Below are 26,995 nucleotides of genomic sequence, written 5' to 3'. Positions count from 1 at the left end.
AGCGCCCCTGCTGTTCATACTGTTGTATACACCTGTATTTTTCTCCATTGCCACCACTCAGTCTGTTTGTTTTGTTAGGATGTCTTTGCTGTTTTATGCATATGCCTATACGTTTTTTTCTCTTCCACAAGAATTGTCAGCTTAGAAGAAATAGCTGCTGCATGGTCCAGTTTGATAAAGGTCAAATTTGTGTTAATTAACGCAAAACATCCATTAATCCATCGAGTGAGTAATTTGTTCTGCAAACAGTATTAGTTTAATCAAACAGGGAGGCAGTCAGTCAGACACATGTTTCTGTTGACAGGATATAATGGGTAACACAGCAGCTGCACTGTAATCCTTGGATTCTTCTTGTTTACCATTATAAAGTGCTTTGTATATAGTTTTATTAAGAATATTTATTCTGTACTTAATGCACTTGATTTTGCACTGCCCTTGTGTATCCTTTGCACCATTGCTACAGTTATAGCTTAGGGAAAAGAATGAAATTGCATTTAAATGTATAAAAACAAAGTTTCAAATGCAGACATAAAATAAAAGCTCTGTCAGCTTCCATAATTTAGATACATAATAGCTGAAAGCTGCCACTTCCCTATACTTCACTACTTGAGCTTAACCTTTGATACTTTCAGAAGCTTAACATGAGATGATCTGAGGGGACCTGCTTCTGTATAAGCCAAAGTAAACTCTACAAAACGGGGACTTCATTGTCAGTGGTCTTTATACTGTTTCATTTTGATACATGATGGGTCATGCATGTGAAGAGGGAGATACAGTAATCAAGGCTTGAGTCAAGGTGAGTAATAACGTTTTTATTCATCCTTTTTTTATTATTATTGAACTATAATATATCATGTACAAAAAACATGGCAACAAATATATACAATTTTTAAAAAAAAATCTTCATGTTGCATAAAAGGCCTCACTTTGGCACACTGGAAAAGAGAAAAATTTATTTTATGTTGAATGCAGTGTTATTTTAATATAACTGAGTTTTTTATTAATATTTGGAAAGTTATTTTTTATAATTTCTATTTTCATTGTAGTATAAATAGTTTTTATTACATTTTATTTCATCATAATGAAATTGAAAGCTTGCATGTCCATTTAAAAAATACAAACATCTCTTAAAAAAAGATTATTTAGGCAATGCAGAGCTGAAGTCAAACTGTTTGCATGCATGTAAAATAACCTCTTGTGCTTTTGTGATATCAGTGTTGCTGATGAGCTGTTGAAAGACTCTTGCCAAAAATAACTGTCAACATTTCACCACTATCAAGCAAATAACTTTAGCTTCAACTCTTTCAAACGTAATTCTGTTAATCAAACGACAAATTACAGTACAATAAAATCTTAGGCAGGTTAGAGCTGTGATTAACAGTGCTCATGCATGTATTCACTATGTAAATATGTGGGATGAGGCCGGTGATATGATTGGCTTGTCTGCGTCACTCTCCTCCAGTGCTTTTCATCTCCAGCACAGCCACGCTTCGTTCAGACGACACACAGACACCTTGCAGAGGCCATGGGGAACCAGAAAAAGATCTGGATCTCTGCTCTGGTCCTGGTGGCTCTTTTACAGAAAGTCAGTGGACTATCCGATACCCAGGTAAGAAAGATAGACACATACTTAATATTCAGTTTTTAGTTTTGGTAACATTGGATTGCTCAAAGGGATGAAATAGCAACAGAGCATTATTTTAAGGAACATATTTCCATTGAATTAAAGTAGAAGGCATTGATTATTAAAGCAATAAACTATAAGTCAACAACCTCCAAGTATTTGCATATTACACTGACTTTAAGCTTACAAAGTAAATATAGGGAGGGGGTGGGGGGGGGGGGGGTAATAAACATGAACGTTTTTTGTATAATCTCTTTATTAAAAGGTATTTTCAACACAATGCTGTAAGAATGTTTAGGTTTTAGCCCATAATTCAGTGTGATTTAGTGCGCAGTGTTTTCATCAGGAGCAGGTGCACGGGTTGCCACAGTAACTGAGAGAGAAATTAAATAAATAAATGAAACAGGGAAGAGAAAATACAAGAATCATGTTCAGTTCTTATCAAATACCAAACAGTAAAAGCCAAGTCATGGTAAATATTTACTTTGTCAGGGCATTGCAACCCCACTACTACAGCTTCAAGTTGATATCATCCTAAAACATTTCTATTCTGAAAATATAACTATTAGATTAGATAGTATTATGTTTTCTTTTCAACTTAAAAATTTGCCTGTTCAATGATTAAGGGATTGTCTGGGATTTCACAATTTCTCGTGATAATACAAAGGTCACTGCAATGTTTAAATAATGATTTTATTTCATTATTGTTCAAAAGTGTGAAGATTGTTACACATTTTGAAAGTCACTTATGCTAGCCAAGGCTGCATTTATTTGATGAAAAGTAATGGTACTATTGTGAAATATTTTTATAGTTATAAATATATATTTTTTTAAGTATTATTCCTGCATATTGTGCATTATAAACATATTTATGTTTTTATTAAAGGTATTCCTGTGATGGCAAAGCTGAATTTTCAGCATCATCACTCTAGTCTTCAGTGTCACATGATCCTTCAGAAATCATTCTAATATTTCCTGCTCAATAAACATTTCTCATTATTATCAATGTTGAAAACAGTTTTGCTGCTTAATATTTTTGTGGAAACTTTTTTTTATAACATTATAAATGTCTTTACTGACACTTTTAATCAATTTAATACATCTTTGCTGAATGAAAGTTTGAATTTATTTTAGAAAAATAGAGGTATGTTTTTTCATGAATGATTTTATGAACACAACAATAAAATATTATTTTGTAAAATATATATATATTTTTTTTTTGTGGTACAGTGTTAATTTATGTTTGTCTGTCTCAGGTCTGTAACCCAGGTGTAGGTGACACTATACACAACTATGGTGCAAAAAACATAAATGGGACCCAGTACATCCCTTTCTCCCATTATGCTGGGAAGCATGTCCTCATTGTCAATGTGGCCACCTACTGAGGACTCACCTTCCAGTATGTAGGCAAGTATGCTAATTTTTTAACTTAACAGAAATATTAGTATATGCAAACATCATGTGTTATGTTTGCGTGTTAATATGGACAAATATTTATTTGACACATCTCATGACAGGAAAGCTTGAAGAGCAAATACTAAACCTGTTATTGATAACTGTATATTGACTGTGAGTTTTATGTTAATCAGAATTGAATGCACTACACGAGGAGTTCCGAGATGTTGGATTCACTATCCTCGGGTTCCCTTGCAACCAATTTGGGAAACAAGAGCCTGGAGACAATAATGAAATTCTTCCTGCATTAAAGTGAGTTCACTGTAAAAAAGTAAAAAGTCCAATTATTTCAACGTAGAATCTTTAGAGCAGGTGCTAACTTAAATTTGTAAGTATAATCTTCAATCTCAACTGAAATTATATTAAATTGATTTTGAAAATTGAGTTGAATTTACTTAAAGGCCTGGTTTCACAGACAGGGCTTATATTAAGCCAGGATTAGGATATTTACGTAGCTTTTATAGATGTGGCTATAAAACATTACTGATGTGGATCTTGAGACAAAACAATGCCACTGACATATTTTAAGATATGCAAGTAGCTTTCAGTTAAAACAGCTCAAACATGCATTTTAGTCTGGGACTAGACTTAAGCCTTGTCTGTGAAACTGGAGGATAAAAAAGATAAAGTCACGTTGTCAAAACAGAGACATTTAAATGTGGTGATGAAACTAGCATTACCGGTACTAAAACTTAAAGTAAAATGAAAATATAAAATAAAAGCTTAATAAAAATATGAATACTACAATAGTATATAAATAATACTAAAATAACACTGGATAAAACACACACATTGACATGGTGCAGTTTTTTTTTTTTTTTTACTGATCTTACAAGATATCCAAAAGATAAATTACTCTTCAATTTTTAATCAGGAGACATAGTCTTCTCAGAAAGAAGACTGAGGGTTTCTCAAGATTATTTTAACCTTGAAGTTACTGGTCATCTCTCATGAGTCACAACAATCTGAGCATCAGACAGTGTGCAATTAGCTTGTCCTTCTCGTCCATCATCCCCTTTAAATTACTGCACGTATCATATATCTTAAACCTAAAGGCTCTTTTCTGGAGGGATATCTGAAGCCACTTTTCTGGTCTTGGCTCTCTGAAGTCCCTATCCGTTTTCCTTATAGACAGACTCTTGATGGAACAAATTTCTCCTTGTCTTCATAGGTATGTTCGTCCAGGCAATGGATTTGTTCCAAACTTCCCGTTATTTGAGAAGGTGGATGTGAATGGAGACAATGAACAGGCCCTTTTCACATTTTTAAAGGTTGGTCATTGCTTAATAAAGCATATTTTGAAATCTATCTGAAATTGCTTGCAACAACGCAAGAAAAGCCAGTTTGGACCAAAAGTTCAAAGAACAAAATCTAATGTACAATAAAATTATTGATGTGTAAACACCAATATATAGTGCACTTAATTATACTTGAGCTGTCTGCATGCCATTGCATTAATTTAATATCTATATCAATATTATGTTTATCTATATATAATATAAGTGTGCTTGTGTTGTCTTTAAAATAAATATTATTTATAAAGGTTCTATTTAAAACTTTAAAGGGTTCATATTTAGAATATTTTAGGGGTTTCCATCATGGGATCATTTTATGGATTTAATTAATTTTTATTTTAAATTACACAATCAATTAAACAGCTCATAAACACTTATCACTAGAAAAAATATCAAATAACCGTTAAACATGAAATTATGCAATCATTTAGACTTGTCTCCTTTTTACGGTGCCCTAAAGGGACAAAAATGGAAAATATATATATTTCAATGCTTTTGCGTTCACTCACAAAAGTTTTGCGTTCTCCCAAGAAGTTCACTCACAGAAGCAAAGTTTCTTGGGAGAATACAAAAGTTTTGAGGGAATGCAAAAAGCATGACATTTTTTTACTCCCATCTAAGAAAATGTTCCTTCACTGTGTCCCTTTAGTGGCTCCGTACTTTTTAACATAAATGGTTTATATAAACCCATTTAAACTTTTTTTTTTTTTTTTTTTCAAAGAGTGTATAACATTTATTTTTCATGTTATTTAGTAATACAATCCAAAGACATTAATTTTGAAATGTTCAAATACTTTTGGGGACAGGAAGGGACAGAAATACTTATTGTGGCAGGAAGGCGGTCATATTTCACGTAGAACTTTCTCTTTCAGAACGCTTGCCCTCCCGTGGGAGACAGTTTCGGTAACGCCAACAGATTGTTTTGGGATCCTCTCAAGGTCAACGACATAAAGTGGAACTTTGAGAAGTTTCTGGTGGGACCAGACGGCAGACCTGTAATGAGGTGGTTTCCCCGAGTGAACGTATCTGAAGTTAGGGCAGACATCTTGAAATACTTCCGTCAGCTTGTCCAAAAGGCTAATTAAAACTTTGAAAGAGTGGACTCAACTGTACATTTGTCTCTCTATGTCTCTCTCTCCCTCTCTTTCCAGCATAAACTGTGTTAAACTAGTAAACAGCGAGATAACATGTGGCAGTTAAAAAATGTAAACCTTTGTGAATTGGATTATTGTTACAAGAATTTGAAAAGTATAAAATGGAAGTAAAAGGATTCTCAGACTGCTCCTTCCAGAAGCTGTCATGGGATCAGTTTGGAGACTGGCATGTTGATGACGGGAAGGCTTGAAAACAGACACTCTGTGGTGCCTGACCTGAGGCCGAGGGCCAGCGGGCAGCTCTTTAGTGCATTCAGGCTGCTCTGCTGTCCCTTTTCAAACATGTCTCGTCTCCTAAACTGTCCTTTGAACTTGCTGCCGCCTCTGCGGGCATTGCTCCGCTTATTCTCCGTAAATAAAGACTGTAATACAAGAAACTAAATGTTTTCCTCTTGGTTAATGGACGTCAGGGGTATGAGAATTCAACTGGCTTGTAAACTTGTAGTTTAACTCTCACACAATAACATTTGGAGGTTTAGACAGTTAGAATATATTTATTATACTAATCAATTACAAAAGTTTCACATGAGATCTGCTTTCACCCACTGGAGAAAAAAAAGTCATTCCAAAGAGCACAAAACCGCCAACCAGTAAATCATGGAAATGAGCAAATGAAGCACACATCTCAGAGTGCAATCTAGCTCAAAGACATTTCAACTTGAAAACACTAATCTTAACTCGTTCTGTTCATTAAATTCAACCACATATTCATAAAATAAATGCCTGTCTATTTTTTTCTTTTCTTTTACAAGTCAAATATAACACGTTTTTGAAGCAAATTAATTGCTCGCCTTTGGGAATATTATGATACAAACCTTTTTGCGTTTGGTTCAAAGCATTGGTCTCTGCAGTTGGAGACATTGCACACAAAAAACGCCTTCATGATGGCGGATGACCGTAAAAGGATAAAGGATATTATTCTTACGCAGATCATTTTGTTCCTAACATGTTACAATGCTTTTGAGTGCAACATTGGACCCATTATAAATCGGACATCCGGTGACTGATCAAGAACGAGACCAATGAAAAGTGGGCTGGACTAATGTGATGCATTAACTTATTTATTCTGGCCCACTTTCTGTGATTGTGCGTATACACAAACACACAAACTCAAATCCTACAATCTTCCAGTAGCTACAATATGTAAAGGGAGACACAAAACAATACACTAAAGACAACATTACTTAAGACATTAAACCACACTCAGCTGTCAAAACAATAGATATAAATAACTTATCACTTCCATTTGCACATCGGGAATAATGTTTTTGAACACTGAATCATGAACAATATTAAGCAAAACTACTGTTGTTACTTCTGGCGACCATTTACTAGGACCAGATGAAGGCCCTCCTTGATCAATTATCATTTCAATTACAATCATAAGTATCTGAAAGATCAACAAGCCATGTGAAGAACATAATCTAATAGATGGAAAGGTTTAACAGGTGTTGTACAGTATATGGCTTCCTTAAACAATGGGGCAGATGACCAGTCAGAGAGTAACGCCACCCTGCGGTGACATACACAGACAGTGTGTGAACCATCCCAACCACGGCCAATGAAGGAATCATGAATCAGTTCAGTCACATTCTACTGTTAACCATTTTCAAGACAATTCACCTATAGAGTTACATTTTTGTAGATGCATCAATACCAAAACACATTCTTATATGTCAGGGAATCACTAAATATACTGTTCTCAGGTGGTTATTATTCAATTAAGCAGTGGAGATTTAACTCTATAGGTAGATTGCTATAAAAATAACGTTCAATCATATTATCCATTAAATAACTGACTTCAATTCCTGCATAGAATTATATAAAGCAGATAATTTAAACTTCAACAATCATAAAAAGGTAAATAATAAATGTATATATTCTTAATTTGCCAGAACAGTGTTTCACAAACAGGATTATAAAACTTAAGTATATAAACAACATTTTCATCAGTGGTAGATATATATATATACACAGTAGGAAAAAAAAACAATAGTTCACACCATGCCAACTGAAAATAAACTGCATCATGCTACTAGCCGGGAGCCATTCCAGGAGAGAGAATATGCGTTTAGTGCTTTCCGGGATCTATGTTCTGACGCTCCCTTTTCCCAAATCCAGTAGCTCCCATTTCTGCCAGTAAAAAAAAAAAAAAAAAAAGTTAAGAACCATCATTTCTAAAACATTATTTGTTAAACATTAGGGTTTGGCTTGTTGAGAGGGGGATGTGATCGGAAAGGGCCACAAGCAATGACTTGAACTCGCCAGAAGGTCACCAGAATCACAACAGCAATAAGTGTTGGCTATATTTGCATTCTGTAATCTTTATGAGCATTACATTGTATAAGTATAAAAACGGTCCAATTATATTCTTTTGTCAAAAGTTTAGGGTCAGCATTCAGAATTTTCAAAAGAGCAGCAAATCAGCATATTGAAATGATTTCTGAAGGATCATGTGACACTAAAAACTGGAGTAATGATGCTGAAAATTAGCTTTGCATCACAGGAATAAATTACACTTTACAATGGATTAAAATAGAAAACTGTTATTTTGTAATAATATTTCACCATATTGTGTTTTTAACTGTATTTTTGATCAAACAAATGAGCCCAAACAATCCCAAACTTTTGAGCAGTAGCTTACATTAAAAGATGAATAATTTACCGGTAACTGAAATAAATGAATAATATACTATTGTGTCTGACACCTAATCAACAACAAATGTATTTCTGAACCTGGTCATGATATTGTTAAAAGACCACATGAAATGCATTTTCAGAACATTTGAACACATTTATGAGTTAAAAAAAAAGAAAAGAAAAAAAGAATATTCAGCAGGAAATAATGTAGGACATGACTTGTGTTTTTACATCTGAATTTGATAAAAGTGTCAAAGTTGGGCTATGATACAACTAATATAAAAAATTGGTACTGCATTTATAAAATATTGCATATGTAGCATTATCAATTTAGAAGGAAAGGTGTTTCAGAGTTGGAGAACGGCATACGTGGTAAACAAACATTTTCATCTATAATTTACACTGATAAATGATGCACAATGGAAAGCAAATTGCGTCATTTTATATGTCATGTCTGTAGATGACAGAAATATAAGATAAACCCAAACTGAAACTAAACTTCATAGGCCTTGCACAATCATAATGAAATTTAAAGCTATTGCCATTTCATGTTTCTTCTGTCATGGTTCTCACTGTCGTCATCATTTGCCTCCAGTGGAAGCTCACTGATTCAGACAGAACGCTTGAAATATCACTGGGTCAGACTGATATTGTGTGGCAAAACAAAATGGATCCTGGTGACGCAGAAAGAATGTAAGAGGGCAGAAAGGACACGCAGGATGAATAATTAATACCTGCAGTTTCTGGAGGGGGTCTCGCTGTGTCTGCTTGTCCTCTGGAACCACGCGGTTGTGGGAAAGATGACTGCCAGGGAAAACCCTGAACACACACACGAAAGAAGAAATCATTACCGTTACAAAGACACGTAGAGAACAACTTCAGCACACTGAAGACACGCTGTACCTCTCGTAAAACCCTGTTTGTACAAATAGTTATAGCCACATGTCTTTTTCATACCACATGTGGTTGACCACTTGAAAGTGCTGGAATGACACTATTGTGTCTGTTCCAGGATATGAAGGAAGAAAAACATCAGCAAAAAGCAGGAATTGCAGAACATTTTATTTTTCACCACTTATCGAACTAACCACCATTGAAAAAGCCAAAAAAAAAACAACAAAGTGATGATATTAGTATATGGACAATTAGTATATGGATATTAGTACATGTGAAGTGAACTTGTACTTCAGTATTAAGTTAATTTAAACAAATACCAAAATGCACTTCTTGGTCAAAAATAAATGTTGCAGTGATGCTTAATTTGTTCTTTGATACTGATTGTTTACTTGAATAACTGAACAAACTTAAAGCAATGCTTAATTAATAAAGAAATATGTCAAGGTTGTTTTAATTTTATTTTAATATTTAAATAAGACTGTGGTATCAATAGAGTGCAACAGTGCCCGCCCACTTTTTCAGTGGCGCTGGTTCCGGAAGTATTTTTTCTATTCATTTCTCCAATAAGGATTTCAAAAAAGTCTTTGATATAAGCCATGAACCAAACCAACCAGCTACGAGGTAAATCATAACATTCAATGAATCAAATTTTGATTTGAAATATGGATCGATTTGATTCTAGTTTATCGTTTTGTTACTTTTCCTATTTGACTGCGGTAGACAGTTTAATAGGTCTTGAAGAAAAAAATCCGACTGAAATTAATTGTGAACCTTGAAATTTATTTTGTTAGTTTTTTCCATTTTAGTCAACCCAATATTATTATAAAGCTGACTGCAATCATTACACACATGACTGGCAGTCTTCCGTAATAAAGGCATTTCATTTCATTTTATTTTTGATAATTAAAATAGGAATCAAGGAATCGATTTTTCCCCCATCCCTAATATGCATACATTATATATATATATATATATATATATACACACACATACGGTATATATACACTGACTCGATTACATAATTTGCAGCGCTTCATGGCAGTGGGCGGAGCTAAAGAGATCTTTTGGTGCGTTTTGCTTGTTTCGACTCTCTGATTCGTGGAATTTTCTGTACAGCTGCATCATGGGTAATGTTTTCACCACGAATTCCACTGTTAAAAACGTTTATTTTAAAACTAAGTTGAAATAATGCAGGCTAACATATTCATTATAAGCAAATACTATCTAATAACAACCTGATAGACAGTAAAGGCTGTCCCTTAAAGCAGGGCTATGCAGTTTCGGGAATTTATTCGCTGTATCTCGGTTTCTCTATAGTGCTCCCCCTACAGCATCGGAATATATTTTTGACAACACTGTTGAAAAACTTGTTGTCGACTCTCAGATACCAGAGGCTAGTAGATCAACGACATCAAAGCAGATGGGACATTCTTTAAAGCGTCTTCTTCATTTGGGTTAAAACAGCGTGAGGGAGCACAATAGACAGAATTTTTTTGCCGTAAAGCAATTCGTTACATCGCAAGACCTGATATCACGTGATACTTCCTGACGCTGCGGTCGGCCCAAAGTTGCAAGGGTGGTTTTTCGGCGATAGGGGGGTGCGAGACGACCGCCATTCAACCAGGAAAAAGTAATATAACCATTCCAATGACTCCGAAGCTGTTTAGTTAAGGTAAAAAACCTGCATAGTTCACCTTTTAAGTTTAATCAATTGTTTAAATTCTATTTTCCCAATGAAGAAAATTAATGGAGTTTTTACTTCCGGAATCCAACTGTTGCATTCTAATTTACTGCTGTTGTATACTTACAGGGTTGACAGGCTGGAAATCCCTGCCAGGTGCCGTACTAATGTTGGGCATCCTGGGCGGGAAGTGTATGGGCCACCCCTCTAGACCCTGATGGCCCACCTGTACAAACGGGCCACAGTAAGGAGGGCTTATCGGGCCATTGGCAGAGCCAGAAGTGGGATCGGATGTCCTCCTTTCTTGTTGCCCCTCCAAAACATGGAAAAACAAAATCTAAATGAGTTCCAGTTGTCTTCATTTAAGGGAATGTCACATCTGTAATCTATATTAACTGCATTAATAGAGTTTCTACCACAAGGTGGTGCTAATGTGGTACATTTGAGTTACCTGCTTATGTTGCATCTGTAGTCTCTCCAGTTTACACCTCTCGGCACGCTCTCTCTGACACTCATTCTGTGCTTGATGAAGCTGTGAACCAGAGACACTGAATTCAGGACACTCATAAGATTCTTACATGTCTCATTATTAACTAATTGGACTTTTTTTTTCAGTCATTTCATTGGTTAGAGTGGACTTTCTAGGCAGGGTCTGTGTAGCTTCTGACCTGATTTGTCAGATTGGTCATTTGACCCTGCAGCCTTTCCACCTGCCGCCTCAGATCTTCTTTCTCTTCATTCATCCTCTCTCTATCACTCCTCTCCTTCCGGAAGTCCTCTTCAAAGATTTTCACCTGAAAAAAACGCATGTGATGAGACTGTCGATCTACAAGATCTCTGCAGCCATTGGTACATTTCAGCAGACTGTACGGCTGTCTGTTATCAAACCTCAAGCAAACTGTATGACTCACCATGGAACCTTGACATTCATTTCTTACAAAGCGTGTTTGATAAATGAGGTAAAAAGACTCAGAGTCAATTCACGTAAAGTTTCAATGAGTGAAACCTCAACTCCTAGATAACCTCTGACGCAATGAGAAAACTCAAGTGTCCCAAGGAGCTCATTCACTATTTGTGCTCATCTGACTACAGCAAGGCGCTGTGTCATATCAGACACACAAAATATAGGAATGTTAATGCATTTGATTTGATGATAAATTTAGTCTGGTCCCAAATTGAAAACTGGTCCCAGGTCATTCCGAATGCATGAAGTCTCCACTTGTTCAATTAAAGTCAGTATCCAAATGAAGTCTCCATGTGTTTGTACCTGCTCCTTCAAAACAGCTATCTGTGTGTGCAGCTCCTGCTGTCTCAAGTTGGCCACACCTTCTCCCAGGTTCATGCCTGGTTGGGTGGAAGCGGGAGAGTGGAGGTTCAAAGCTTCCTCTAATGCCTATAAAAAGAAACATCACAATCAGAACTGATGTTTGCTTATAAAACAATATTAAGCAAATATATTAAGCAGCACAGCTGTTTTCAACATTGATAAGAAATGTATCTTGAGCATCAAATCCGCATGATCATGTGTCACTGAAGACTGGAGTAATGATGCTGAATAATTTCTGAATTATATATTTAAAATTGTAATGATATTTCTCAATATAACTGTTTTTACTGTATTTTTTAATTAAATAAATGCAGCCTGGAGGAGCATAAGAGACTTATTTTTAAAAAATCTTACGGATTCCAAACTTTTGGAAGGCACTGCAGTAATTGTTATATTAAAATGACTCTGTGTTGATAGATGCCCCTTTTTTACATTTTGAGCCCCTGTCCCTGAGAAACTATCTGTACGTCCCTGTATACATTGGATTGATTTTAATAACTTTAATATGTACTTGAAGTGAGCACCAAACACTCAGGAAATACAACTATCCGATCAGGACTCTGTATGATGAGTAGATACTCAATTTTCAATGACTCTGATCGGATCGGGGTCACAAAAAACTGGATCAATCAAATAAACATACAAAAATGTTTTAACTTTTTTTCTACAAATGCCAAAGGGGGTTGGATTAGTGTCTGCCTACATTAAGAACAATAATTAAAATGGCAAATCCCCATTTAGATAGCTAGGAAGCGTAGTGCATGTGTGTTTTGTGACTGACCCTGTTGAGCCGTTGGATCTCTTTTTCCTGGTATTCTCTTTGTTTAGTAAGTGGCAACAACTGGTCCTGCAGGTAACGCACCTTTTGTTTCAACTCACATGTCTCTGAGGTGAGGCACTCCTTCTCACCCTATTACAACATACAGAAATACACTGGTTAGCCACCAAAGAAAAACAGTCACTTGGTTATACATCTACACTTTATACAGTTGTGTGTAGAGTATTGACTGACAGTGAAAAGAAGGATTGTCTTTAAAAGCATCTTACTATAAATGTCACATTTACAGTCGGGTCTGCAACCAGTAGCTAATTTAAAACTAAATCAATAGATGTCTGATTACTCAGGTACTCAATAGTAATTATCTATTCAAATTTCCAGTCAATTTCCTGTATTGCGATTGAAAAAAAAAAACATACTTTGTCAAAAGTTTTGCGCTACATTTTAAGTTTAACAGCAAATCACTTTCTGCAAGTATGTTTTTTAAAATGGAAATCACCACATGACTTTATACATAACATCTACAGATATGTATGGTATGAATATGTATGGTATGTGCTGGGGGGGAAAAACAACTCTTAATCGTATTTAACAGCACAAGCAATTTGTCAAAGCACCTGACACGACAGTCAGCCCACATGAAGCTATGACCTTTAAAGCGCCTAATATAAAAACCTGCATTCTCTGAAATTTTTTTACATTTTTGACTACTGTCTGAGACAATGGTTTCGGACACAAAATATGACCTACCACAAGGCCTCACCTATGGAACATCTGTGGTCTGCTGTGGGGGCGAGTCATGCTGACAAAACCTATGTAATGCTGTCCATAACTCATAAATAAACTAAAAACCATGAGAGCATTGAGATGCACAGATAAGTAGGCTGTAGATGTGAAAATGAAACCCGTCATCATCACATGACATGGTCTATGAGACTCAATAAAACAATAAGGCCGTTTATATGTCGCTTGCTTGACTGTCCCCTGTGGGACTGAAGGGAAACTATCACTGTGTACTAAAAATGTCATATGCCCAGTTAGAGGGAATGACTGGTGCTTCCCAACAGAAAACTGAAAGCACTGAATGACTACATGAAGCCTCAAGAGTCTCATCGAGCTCCACAGGGGTAGAAATACCAGCAAAATGTTCCGAAAAGAAAAAAAAAAGTATTAAAAATAAATAAATTAGGCAACACTCACACTGTCGGTTTTTGGGATTGACAACCGCATTTACTTGCAGGTGTGAGTCTCAAAATGTCCTGTTCAAACAGCAACAGTACCGTCTCAAATACTTTTTGTATGAAGATGCAACAGGAGTCAAGCCTGTTTTCTCTTATCAGTAACATTAGCAACAGTGATACAGAAGTAAGATAAAAGATAACATCCATAAAACTGAAAAAACGAATAAGATCTGACACGACAAGAGTTCAATTGAGCAGTGAGTTCGTCCGCCAAATCTTCATTAAACGACAGCAGCTTTTATATCTGGGTGGAGATCGGAAGAACTCAAAACTGATGGAAGCAGCTCCGGTGGAGAACAGTGACTGGATCTAAAACCTTCATATGAAGCAACGCTCTTATCTCCGTTACTGTAAATTACCGAAATCACACATGAAAACCCGCACCACATAGTAGACAGACACGCGTTTGTGCATCGCAGAGCAGCTCTCTAACACTGTATGACGTGACAGACAACTAGTTGTCCAGTCCGGTTCCTGTCACACAGCACGGATTTTCCGAGAATGTGGTTTTGAGACATGAAATTTTACGGGTGAGTGTTCGATTACAGAATGCGGTTGTCTCTCCAGTAAATAACAGTACTGTGTGTGTGAACGTTACCATATTAAGAACTTAAATACAGGAGGACTGACAACCATATTCTGTTGCTGTGTGAACATGGCCATAAAGAAGAGAAGCAGACAAATTCTGTTGTAAAAGCTAGTTTCTTTAACTCTTTAAGTTGGATAAAGAAGTGTTTAAATTGTCTTTTTTTTTCTTGCTTATAGCGTGAAGTAAAAAAAAAAAAAAAAAAAACACTTACACAGGAAAAGACTGTCTGACAAACATGTAAAGCTGTTTTGTATTTCATGCCCTTAAGTAGTGTGTTTATCTGAAATGGATGAAACTACAATAATAGACTGCCATAAAAAAAAATGTATATTCAAATTAGCAAGAAAACATAAATAGAGGAAACCTTTTGGACTTTTAAATCAGCATTTCTCTGCACCTAAAAGTAATGTGTTCTGATTGTCTGTGGGTGTGCCGTCTGCGGTTGAGAGTAAGGCGTACCTGCACATTGTCAATCTTAGACTTTGCGAGAAGGAGTTTTTTATCATAATCTCTTTGTCTCTGTTCACGTTCTGCTTCAAGCTCAAGCACGGCCTTCTGGGAGTCGGCAAGCCGCTGCCGTAGGTCTGTGATCTAGGAAGGAGAGAAAAGTCATAAAGTGATGAAGACTCAGAGTTTTTTTTTTGGCATTGGATACATCTGTTCACATGGCATACTAACACAAAACCAAGATCCATCAGTTACAGAGCTGCATTAAACTGGCCAACATTTTTATGTGTATCTTTATCAAAAGTTTAATCTATTTAAGTGTAATAATTTTATAATGAAAAACAAAGCAACAAGAAAAGAAAAAAAAGAAGAAAAAAAAAGTTGTTTTTGTTCCACTGCTCTGAATTTTAACACGATCCCCCCATGACGACAGAGGATGCGTGTAGAGAAACAGCCTCGGTTAGTTTTTTTATTCTTTTTTTTCTCTTCTATCAGGCCGAGCAGAAGCGGAGATGCAACAGGCGTCACTATCTCTGAGCTGTGAGATCACGCGGCTTTGCAACCTTGGCCAGCCCCTATGGCGAGCCACAACAGGAAGACAGTGGGTACGGCCGAGGTGAGGGAAATTCTGCCAAAGGTGTGACAGGAGGGGCCTGTGGTCTGGTGTGCAACACTGTGACACACACACAGAGCAGCTTTCCATTCCTTTGCCCCAGCAGCATTTCCACCACCACCCAAATGCAGTAACATGGCCTGTCAGCACCCTTCATATGGTACAATCTCCCACATCCATTCATATGTGCTACACCGGCTGGTTGGATTCATTAAGCAATTGTTGTTTCTAAGTAGAGTGATTCATGTTTCTTTACGTTTTTATGTCATGCTTACCAGCAATAAGGTGAGCCACAAAGGTTACAAGGCCAATTGGAACATTTATAGAGCGCTTCTAGTGTATTTGTTGTCATGTACCTTCTGCTCAAACTGTGCTTTCATAGAATTCCACTGAATGTCCCACTGTTTGTTCACCTCCAGTACCTAAGAAAGGTCAAACGCAAGACTTTTACACGTCAGAATTAAACGAACGGGAAATTATGACAGTAGTAATGTCAGCATGAAAAGCAGGGGACCTCCAATAAGTTCTTACATCTTTCCTCTGTTTCTCCAGAAGCTTGATCTTCTTCTCGTACACCTCCGGATCGCAAGTCTTAGATGGTGTTTTTTCCACAGCTTTACCAGACTGTAAATATATTGGAAAAAAATGTTAACCAATTTTGCAATACAAAATTGCAATTATGCATCTGCAGTCAAATACTAGTACTTTGGTACCAAGTCACCACTAAAATGTTAACATAAAAAAAAAGATTAACATGGGCTTTGAAAACTGATAATAGAAAAGCCTCTATTTATTATTTTGGTTTATATTAATCTAACAGCCATATTTGCAAAAGAAAAGCAGAAACTGCTCTTAAATAGTCTTGTTTTTATAATTACTGGAAAAACTTAAATTTAATGAACGGAAAAATACTTACAATTGAATTGTTATATTTTAATGTTCTATTTATTTTAATATTTAATGAGGGGAAAGGAGAATAAAAAATGTTAAAATCATTCAACCAATATACAGTATAATCCCTTGCTCTTTGTGTGACCAAAAACATTTATTACCAAATCTGCATCCATTCTATATCTTTTCAGCATAACTGAAACTGAAACAGTATGACTTGTCTTCTCATTTAAAAGTCATAAAATATCCCCATCAGACTTTAAACTGATAACATAACGTAATCAATCACAGCAATTAGCTGACAACCGACCAAAGTACACCAGAATTTTCCCACCATACTACAGGAGAGTAGTCTTGAGGTTGAGTCAGAACATAACACAATGACCATGTGTATTGTTCTTCAATATTTAGTCATAGTGAAAAAAAAGCCCACAAATGAGGAACTTTACCAGAAAGACCATTGAGGAAGAGCAGTATTCAGAGCTGAGGTGGTATTCCCAAAACTAAACTGACTCAATAAGAAGCCTCTCAATTTAGAATCCGGAGAACAATGTGCATGTTGGGTATTTTTTCTAAGAACTCCGACTGAAAAAGGCATACAAAAAAAACGCAACTAGCCCACGACATTACTGGTCTGAAAGGGAAATTAAAAAGACAAAAAAACCCGGCACAAATTTAGAACAGCACCAGGAATTCTATGGTGATGTCACCTGAGATAGAGGTTCATGAAGAGAGAGAGAAAAGTGCACACCTGCTGAGTCATGGTCATTTCCACCTTGGTTTTGGATGTATCCTCTTTCACTGGCTCCTTTTTTGGGCTTGGTTGCTCAATAGGTGCTGCCTGGCCACCTCCGCTGACCTGCTCCTTCAGTTTCAGGTTCTCCTGCCTGTTCAGAGTACACAGAACCAAAATTAAAACTAATAAACTAACTCTATTTGATACACTCAGATGGAAAGACCCCTCAGTTCCAGCACAGCAGGAAATACTGGCCCGTTGTGACATTCTCACAACTTACTCACACCAATTATTCTCACAGATTCCCAATGGGCTTTTTCTGTTTGTTTTTTCTGTTTGTTTTTTTGCTCCATGATTAAATGAATGAACGAGTTTCTGAAAATAAACTTAAATGTGAACAAAATTACCTCAGCTGTTCCAAATCACGGTTACGATACTGAAGATCCTCCTCCATTTTTTTCCTAAGCTCGTTGTTTTCCTGTCTTAGCTGTTCACAGAGAGTCTATAGATAAAAGCGAATTAAATATTCAGCAAATCAACCTTTGATTAATTCACATAACAGCCAAAACAGAGGCCCAGAAGGTGTCATGAGCCCTGCCGTCGCCTCACCTGTAGGAGAGATGTTCTCTGTTCGTTCTTCTGGACCTTGGATGATAAGTGGTGGAACTCCACCGCCATGCGGCCCAAGTGAGCCAGCAGCTGGTTGGGATTAGACTCTTCAGCAAATACACTGAAAGAGCTCTCCAGTCGTCGGAGTTGACTCGCCAGCTCCATGTTCTCCTGTGGCAGGTGCGTCCCTCCAGTCTGCTTTAGACAGTGGGGTTTACCTTAATCTTCTTTTCAAAAACATCCCTGACATATAACACCAATCACTGGGCATCAAGTGGCACCCTTACTGTCAACATCTACCCTATTTCTTTCTCCAATGCACAAGAAGAACATTGTGAAACCATAAACTGAAAGTGAAAAAAAAAATCCTCAAATACCTTTATACAAATATTTCCAGTTGTGCAAATTTTACGAACAAAACTTTTTGTAACTTTAACTAAAGAGGCATTCCATAAACTGACACACACGCATGAGTTTTTTGTCTATCTGCTTACTAACTAAATCCTGGAGTTTCCCTCTGAGTCATCCAAGGAACAGCCTCATACAGATACGTTGATTCATTACAGTGAATGAATCTCTGATAAGGAAGGGCAGAGAGAAACAGCTGAGCAACTACAATGCCTGGAATCTGTCACATGACTTATGTCCGGAGCACAGAATGACAGAATACAGAATGTTCGAAACAGAGCAATAATCCAGAAAAATACACACAAGTTCATACACGTGCAGTTGAGTGACTGCAGCTGCCCAGGATTTCCTAACATCCCTAAAACTCACCGTCTGGGTTTCAGAGAGCGTCTTCTCTTCCATATTCACCACCTCAAACTCCGATGAACTTTCCTGTAAACACGTGAAATTACAGTGTTACAACACATGTTCTGACGGTTACACACAATATCAACTTAAGAATATTTTACCGTTCCCAAAGGAAGAAAATGATGAGCAATTAACAAAAAATCCCATATGACAAGTTACATTCCCATTAGCTTTTCACAACATGGTGTGAAACAATATAATATATAACACAGCTTTAAAGGGAATATAACGCATTTTGCTAATATATATATATATATATATATATATATATATATATATATATATATATATATTAGCAAAAAAAAAAATATATATATATACATACAGGTGAAACTCGAAAAATGTCGTGCAAAAGTTCATTTGTGTCAGTAATTCAACTTAAAAGGTGAAACTAATATATTATATAAACTCATTACATGCTAAATTTGATATTTCAAGATATTTGATGATTATGGCTTACAGCTATGAAAATCTTTTCACAATATTCTAATTTAGAATTTGGGGTTTCATAAGCTGTAAGCCATCATCATCAAAATGATAACAAATAAAGGCTTGAAAAATCTCCCTTTGCATGTAATGAGTCTATATAATATATTAGTTTTACCTTTTAAGTTGAATTACTGAAACAAATGAACTTTTGCACGATATTCTAATTTTTTGAGTTTCACCTGTGTGTGTGTGTGTGTATATATATATATATATATATATATATAGCACACACACACACTGTATATATCTATATATCTAACATTAAAATTGTGTCTCTGTTCACTGGATTATAACATGTTATGGTAATCATATACAATATTAACTCATTAAAGATATTCTACAGTTTATTAAAATAGCCAGCTTGTTTATTCCCATTATAAGATTCTCACACTGTTACGCGTCAATATAGTATAATGTTTCCTAACATTCACGCTATATTGGTAATATAACACATTATAGCATGTGATGTGATACGCTTTATACAAAGGATATTATTTTACTGCTCACAAGGGATTTAAATAGACAGCAATTCACAAATCTGGAAGTTACATTACCACGCTGCATAACATCATTAATTTGTAATTTATAACTTGTAAGTGCTTACAGTTGCCTCTGGTTGTAAAGTATTTCCAGTTAAACAATCCCGAGATTCTTGTCTTTCTGTTGTAGGATGACTGCGAAGTTTTCCATGACCTGAAGGGAGCCAAAATCACAAAAGATCTGGTTTAAAACCAGGTCTCTCTGGCATCGAACCCTCCACCGACCTCACGCCATCAGAATAAAAATGACAGCACTGTACCTTGTTTGTCTGTCTGAACAGGGGCACCCATGCATAGACTGGAGGCAAAGCTGGTCGTAGATGACTTCAGCACTTCATTATCCCTCACCAACTCCTCCACCCTCTTCCGAAGTTTTGCTGCCTCAGTCTGAGACTCCTCTAACAGGTCTCCTGTCAATGAGTAACAATGAGTTATTTGACATTAGCTCACAGTGAAAGCATGATGGCTCCTCTGACACAATAGCACATCAAAAGCTTCTAAAAGTTGAAAATCCAGAATCACTTCATTGTTCTGTTCTTGACCAAACAGAGCTATAAGCAACACAAAATACCGGTGAATTATTACAGGAGTTTGATGAGTCAGATGTCCTGAATGAGCAACGTGTAAGGCATTTAACTATATGTAACCTCAAGTGTTCAGCTTAGTCATTGACAGATGTTGAAATTGAAAATGATACGGTGATTATTATAAAATCTTCCCAGGTGGCTTAGGTATATTAACCATACCAGCCTGATCAATCAGGTTCTTGATTCTCAAAGGCATTAAAAATGGGCGGCAGTTTCGGATCCCTCACCTAAACTCTTCAGACCTTTCATTCTCTCCCTCAAAACGGTGTTTTCCTCTAGCAGCTGTCTGTAGCTGAGGCTGTTGGCCTCGTCTTTGACCTGGCAATCGCTCCCACCGGGGTCATAGATGCGATATGGGCCTTTTCCCTCCATCTGTCACCCCGTCACTTACCAAACATGTTTCCCTGTACTAAAACAAAGAAATCAGATGGTCATTCATTTGTGTGTGCAGATTACTAATGCAACATGAAATGACGGCATGAAAGTGCATAAATATTGTTAATTTGCAATTCAAAGAGTGACATTTGAATAATGGCATATTGGGGATTTCTCTTTGGTTATTTCAAGACATAATGATTTGAATGCACATCTTTGATATCATAACTAAAATGTGTCATAGCAGTCATAAAGATTTTCTAAAACGGTTAATAGACAATCAACAAAGACCAACATGGATCCAAACTACCATGCAACCTATACAAATGACATTTACATGAGTGACGCATCAAACCAGCAGCCAAACAAATGAAAAAAAATCATGTGCCACCAGACATATCTCAGAAATCCTAATAAGACGATCCTAATACTTGTCCAAAAACACAGCCACCTACCTTAACAGAAACAGCAAATCCAACAAACTAGACTTAAAGCTAAACCCTTTCACTTTCCTTTCCACGATAAGACCTGTTTAAACAGATCTGGTAGTGTCAACATCGTCGCTGAATGATAGGTGTTCTTAGATGAGAGGAAACCTCATCTAGAGGATCATGTTTATTTCTAATCCCCTCCAAGCTCTTAGCAATACGACTTGAAAGAGATACAGTACGGAAAGCTTTACCTTTTATTAAGCATGAGCCGAAACCACCTAACGTTACCCACACAAGGTCAAAGCCAACGTATTTTGAAGCCTAAATAAATGACTCACTATAAAAACAAATACATGATGCTATTAGCTTAGCATCCAGCTAACAGCAGGTGATGTGTTTACCACGCTAGCAGACAAAAAGCTTTCACGCTAGCTCTCTCTAAAACCACAAACAGCACCTAAATACGATCAATAATGTCCTAGGACAGAATAAAACACAGCGGTCGCACGATAACGATAATAAGAAGCTGTATTTTACCGTTAGTTTTTTGTTTTCAATGAAAAGAAGAGCTCTTTCTATACCTTGACGGAGATGCGTCTTTGATCGGCCGGAGGTTTGCGGAAGTGGTTCGCGGCGCGAGCCGGGAAATTCCGCAGATGTAAACAGAGCCGCGTTCACTCTAGTGATGGGAAGTCCGACTCATTTCCGCGACTCGGTTCTTTCGAACTGTTCATTTGATAAAGCACAATACAGTGTAACTCTTTCACAATTTTACATCGCGTTCAAATAAATACATATTTTGGCCTATTTTTCTAATTTTATTGATAAGAATGTTTATGTATTTTCATGAGTCCAGTTCAGTCTGTTTGTGTTTAAGTTTTCTTTTCAGTATAGGTTATTGTTTTTATTATTATGTGTATTTACATTCCTAAATATAATTTGCCATACTAAAAGCCTTTCTTATCTCTTGGCAGAAAATGGTTTTGTATATTTTAATAAAAATGCTAGCCTATTTAGTAAGATAAACTCTTTTCAGTATGTGTGTTTATAAATCTATCATAATCCGGCCATAAGCATATTTCCAGCCCATTAACATCTCCAAAATTAGTCAAATCTTCGGGACACTCCAACTCACTCTGTTCGCGGAATGAGAATCGATTCTCATTACCAACCGCTGGGATCGATTCAGTACAATTCGTGAAAGAATTGTTCATACCCATTGTTGTGAACCGATTCAACTGATTCATGGAAAGGATCCGAAACAAAAGAATGTCACAAACATCGTTAGTTTGCTCGCACTGAACACCCACACACATTTTAAATTTAGTTTAATAGGCTATTGATTTGGTAGCTGTACTGGTTTATTTAAATGACTGATCCCATATAGAATATTATATAAAAAAAAAAACGACTAATTTTCACATTGTATGATGGATTATGCCGTGTTTTCATTAGTTATCCTGCTCAATGGCATGTAGCTAACGTTAACGTTAAACATTCGTGGTCAACATAAACCCTACCCTACCAAAATGTTTAAATACGTTTAATAGGTATTTTAGTGTGTCTGTGGTTTACAAATGTGGACAAATTATAGACAACAAATTTATATTTACTAAAAAAAGTAACGTTAGCTTAGATGCTTTTAGTAGGCTTTGCAGATAGGCCTAGGCTACTTATTAATATAATAATTTTATTAATTTATATTATTAATCCACCTGGATCAAATTGAAGTTAGGAACACGCACAATAACACAAAACCACTTTTCATTTTCATTGACAAAACAAGTAGTTATGTAAAGAATAAGCATCTTTGTATCCCGGGTGCACTTTTTTTTTTTACCATATCGGCTGCACGTGAAAATGTTTGTTGTACAGGTTAGCTTTTACAATCTAATAGTTAATCAGGTGCCTGCCATGCTTACTCGGATATGAGTTTTCTTGGAAACTTTAATCAGTACTACAGGGATCTAAAATGGCTGTTTCAGCTGTTCAACATTAGCCTAGTTAATATAAATATTTAAACAAATATAAATAAATAAAAATTATTTCTTAAATTTGAGTGTTCAAAATAGAATGCTGTGTTTATTAGCAGGCCTAAAAGAAATTCACAAGGGAACAGATGAGACATTGAATTGGGTAACATATGAGTCGTCATTATTGGCCAATTCTGGAAGTTTAAACATTATAAGCAAATGACTGTTTTGTTTGTCCTTTATAAATACTTTCAGAATGCTTAACATAAACATTACAATAAGGTGGGCATGTCCAAGTTAAAGGGATAGTTCACTCAAAAATGAAAATTCTTCCATTATTTACCTACTCACCCTCAAGTTGTTCCATATTAATTATTTTCTTCTGTTGAACACAAAATTATATATTTTGAAGAATGTCAGTAACCAAACAGTTGATGGGCACCATTGACTTCCATAGTATTTTTTGTCTCCATATGGAAGTCAATGGGGTCCATCAACTGTTTGGTCAAAATATCTTATTTTGTGTTCAGCAGAAGAAAGAAATTCATACCGGTGAGTAAATAATGACAGAATTTCCACTTTTGGGTGAACTTTCCTTTTAATACTTCAGTATGATATAAAGTATTTAAATATGCATTGGAAAATAGCTTTAAAAAATACAGTCATGACTCATGATGAGGGGTGCAATTTTAAAAAGTGCTTGGCATAAGCTTTCAGGAATTGTATTGTCAAAAATATTCCACAGTTCTTAAAATAGTATTTTGACAGGAACAACCTGTCAGGAGTTGTAATTTATGACAAAAATGTACATTTTACTTCATTATGAATAAAGGGTTTTGTCCAGCTAATTTAAATAATTTTCGGGGTTTGTAATTTTCAGCATGTTTTCAATGATACCATTATAGAAACTGAAAATCATGATAAGCGTTAATAGATGTTCTTTTTTATCATTGAGGTTAACTTCAAAACAAAGGGATTTCCAGATTTATCAATTTATTTTTTTTGTCCTGTAATTCAAGTATGAATTAATTTCCCATCAACACCATAAAACAATAATATTTTAATATTTAATGCAACTTTTATATCACTAATTTTTTTAGCCATCACCATAAATCAGAAAGATTAACATTCTATTTGTAAATCTCACCCTGCACTGAAAATAAATGGTGACATCTTGTGGAAATTTACCACTGTGGTATTTAAGATTAAAATCACACACATAGTTCTGCCACATATGCGTGCAATCTGAATGTTTATTGAGAAGTCTAGTGGTAACGTTTTAAAATAAAAGTAAATAAACTTGTAATATGATTTATTTAAAGCATCGGTGGTCAGAAATCAATCAACTTGAAAACTTTTTTTCAATGTACAGCTGCATGTGCAGTAAAAGAGTGTCCAAATTAAATATCAATGAAATTAAATACAACCAAAGACAGTTTGAAAAACAATGAATTAAAAAAAGTACTGTTTAGAAAGTTATACTTGTCTTGTCTGAATAGAAAAAACACATGCACCTCTTAATACATATACTGTATATAGGTGACTTTTAATAGCCTACATTTTCCATTAAAATGTACTACTACATCATCAAAAATAAACACCCTTTCATCAGAGCTTGTATGGAAATGCAAATGTACAGATTTACTGGTATAATTTCCCATTATATTATCCAAGTTTTAAAAAACTAAGATACAGCATTTTTTTCTATTAATACTAGAAAATGCTCAATAAAAACATGGTACAATTACTCACCTACACATTATACTTGTGTCCGAGAGGCGTTTTTTAAGGAAACTAGTGGCAATGGGGGAAGCGTTTGCTGTGTTTTTAAACAGAAGGGGGAATTCCCACATAGTGAAAGAGCCTGATATTTTCAGCTCAAAAGTGGGGCCTGGTATGCATCCAACTTGAGACTGCTTAGCTAAGTGTTACCAGACAACACATATATTTCATAGTAACACAGCATATTTTCACTGTTTAAAAAGTAAGTTGTAAAACAAGAGTGAAGGATTATTTTATCAAATTATTGTAAAATAGCTTCATAAATCAGCAGTTTAATGCCTGATATTGAATTCTAATCATTCTACATGCATTTGCCTTGAAAATGTCCCATAAATAAATCTCAACAAAGAACAAAGTTCATAAAACAAGTGGAATTGCAGTTTTATTGTTTTAAACACACACACACACACACACACACACACACACACACACACACACACACACACACACACACACACACACACACACACACACACACACACACACACACACACACACACACACAAAATCACAATACACGCACAATGGAAAGTGCAAATGACTTTACATTTCTTAACTAAAAAACTTGCATGCAGCTTTTGCAAAGTCAACAGAAAGTACACTTAGAAATGCACAATGTTATCTCTTCATGTTGTTTAACATTGTCTGCATAGTCACCTCTGACATTAAGCTTCTCGTAACACCCTGGAGAGTTCATTTTGGCTTTTGCATGTGCAACTGTTCACACACAGTTGAAAATATCAATATGATCATGCACTTGATGTTTTGTTCTGAATTGAACTATGTTATTGCTATTGCAGACATCATCGATGGTGACTGGGATGTCGGTCTACTTGCAGGGGATTTCCTAGCCCCACAAGCTTTTTTCTTCTTTCCTCTTTTAACTAAAGATGGCCTGACAACAGCTGCGCTCACACAAAGACACGTCCGCACACACACAAACACAAGCGTGCTCGCACACATACACATAGCCACAGACAAGACTATATGAATTGATGGTTTGAAGGCTCGTTGTTTGACAGAGGAAGGCTGTTGCACAGAAAAAGATCTGTCAATGCTTCTACTCACACCCTGAAATCTGCAGATTCCTGACAATACGGTTCCTGTCTGCTAACTGGGAAACATCTCTCGAAACTGGTGCAAAGCCCAAAAGAACAGAAAATGTGTTGAAGTTAAATTTTCAAAAAAAAAAAAAAAAAACTTTCCAAAATGGCGGTCACAGGATATGTAATTCAGGTGTGTTGTGCATGGATAAATCCAATAAAAGCAATGTGTTCAGGGCAGACCCAAGTACATATCTAGTCCTACGTATTTTCTCTTAGTTTTTAGAATGCCATTATTATGTTTTTTTGTTTAACGTCATAATGCATGAATGATTCTTTGAAAAGTAAATAATATCTACCGAACATCAAATATCACATTTGTCATCTGCAATTTATAACCAGATATTTCCTATTCAGAACAGTGTTACACAGATTAAAACAGGAGGGAATTTCCTTATCGTGTGCGTCTGTAAATAAAGTTAATGACTGATCTGGGTGAATCAGCTCTCTAGACCATCAAAATAAGGACGTGAGAAACATCCTCTGCTCGAGAACAGCTAGGGCTGAGAACAAACACTGGTAAATGCAACTAGTTATATAATCGAGCAAAGGTACAGTATGATGATAGCAACATTTAAAAAAAAAAGGAAAAATTGAAAATGAAAACCAACTAACGTTACTCAAAATAAATAAAAATATGACTCCCAGTCTACATAAAAATACGATTTTTCCTGAAGTGAACATAAACATGATTTTGGGCTGACCGCAATTTATTTTGATGGGTGAATCTAATTCTAAATTCTCAGTTTTCCTATATTCAGTGTATGTCATGTTACTAATTGTGCATATTAATGAGTATGCAATTCATTAAAATACTAACCGCGGTTTCACAGACAAGACTTGAGCCTATTCCCAGTCTAAAATATAAGTTTGAGCTGTTTTAACTGAAAGCAACTTGCACTGAGATATCTTAAAATATGTCA

The 26,995-nt window shown here is 35.8% G+C and overlaps 2 protein-coding genes across 14 annotated transcripts; one reads left to right on the top strand and one right to left on the bottom strand.

Moving 5' to 3' along the window:
• The first annotated feature begins 24 nt into the window (after positions 1-24).
• On the top strand, positions 25-6,004 carry gpx3 (glutathione peroxidase 3). Its single transcript, XM_079631450.1, has 7 exons — positions 25-225; positions 633-796; positions 1,463-1,609; positions 2,881-3,031; positions 3,214-3,331; positions 4,251-4,350; positions 5,247-6,004. The coding sequence occupies exons 3-7, from the start codon at positions 1,526-1,528 to the stop codon at positions 5,457-5,459; spliced, it is 666 nt and encodes a 221-aa protein (XP_079487576.1). The 5' UTR covers positions 25-225; positions 633-796; positions 1,463-1,525; the 3' UTR covers positions 5,460-6,004.
• A 34-nt stretch (positions 6,005-6,038) lies between these two features.
• On the bottom strand, positions 6,039-25,000 carry tnip1 (TNFAIP3 interacting protein 1). 13 transcript variants are annotated; one of them, XM_079631446.1, is made up of 19 exons: positions 24,940-24,989; positions 21,796-21,940; positions 20,636-20,817; positions 20,082-20,231; positions 19,887-19,975; positions 18,755-18,817; positions 17,978-18,172; positions 17,776-17,870; positions 17,384-17,519; positions 16,273-16,365; positions 16,098-16,163; positions 15,141-15,272; positions 12,855-12,983; positions 12,014-12,139; positions 11,415-11,540; positions 11,198-11,278; positions 10,874-11,059; positions 8,903-8,987; positions 6,039-7,661 (listed from the first exon to the last, which is right to left on the bottom strand). In XM_079631446.1, exons 3-19 carry the CDS (start codon positions 20,778-20,780, stop codon positions 7,600-7,602), a joined length of 1,959 nt encoding a protein of 652 aa, XP_079487572.1. In that variant the 5' UTR covers positions 20,781-20,817; positions 21,796-21,940; positions 24,940-24,989; the 3' UTR covers positions 6,039-7,599. The 13 variants fall into 13 exon arrangements, with proteins under 13 accessions (XP_079487572.1, XP_079487567.1, XP_079487565.1 ...); XM_079631441.1 differs by having other exon boundaries at positions 10,874-11,063; positions 11,199-11,278; XM_079631439.1 differs by lacking the exon at positions 21,796-21,940 and having other exon boundaries at positions 10,874-11,063; positions 11,199-11,278; positions 17,978-18,175; positions 24,940-25,000.
• Positions 25,001-26,995: the final 1,995 nt, after the last annotated feature.

Source organism: Phoxinus phoxinus, assembly GCF_949152265.1.
Source record: "Phoxinus phoxinus genome assembly, chromosome: 12".
Lineage (NCBI taxonomy): Eukaryota > Metazoa > Chordata > Actinopteri > Cypriniformes > Leuciscidae > Phoxinus > Phoxinus phoxinus.
Note: the sequence above shows the minus strand (reverse complement) of the source record. Positions and strands in the feature narration are given on the sequence as shown.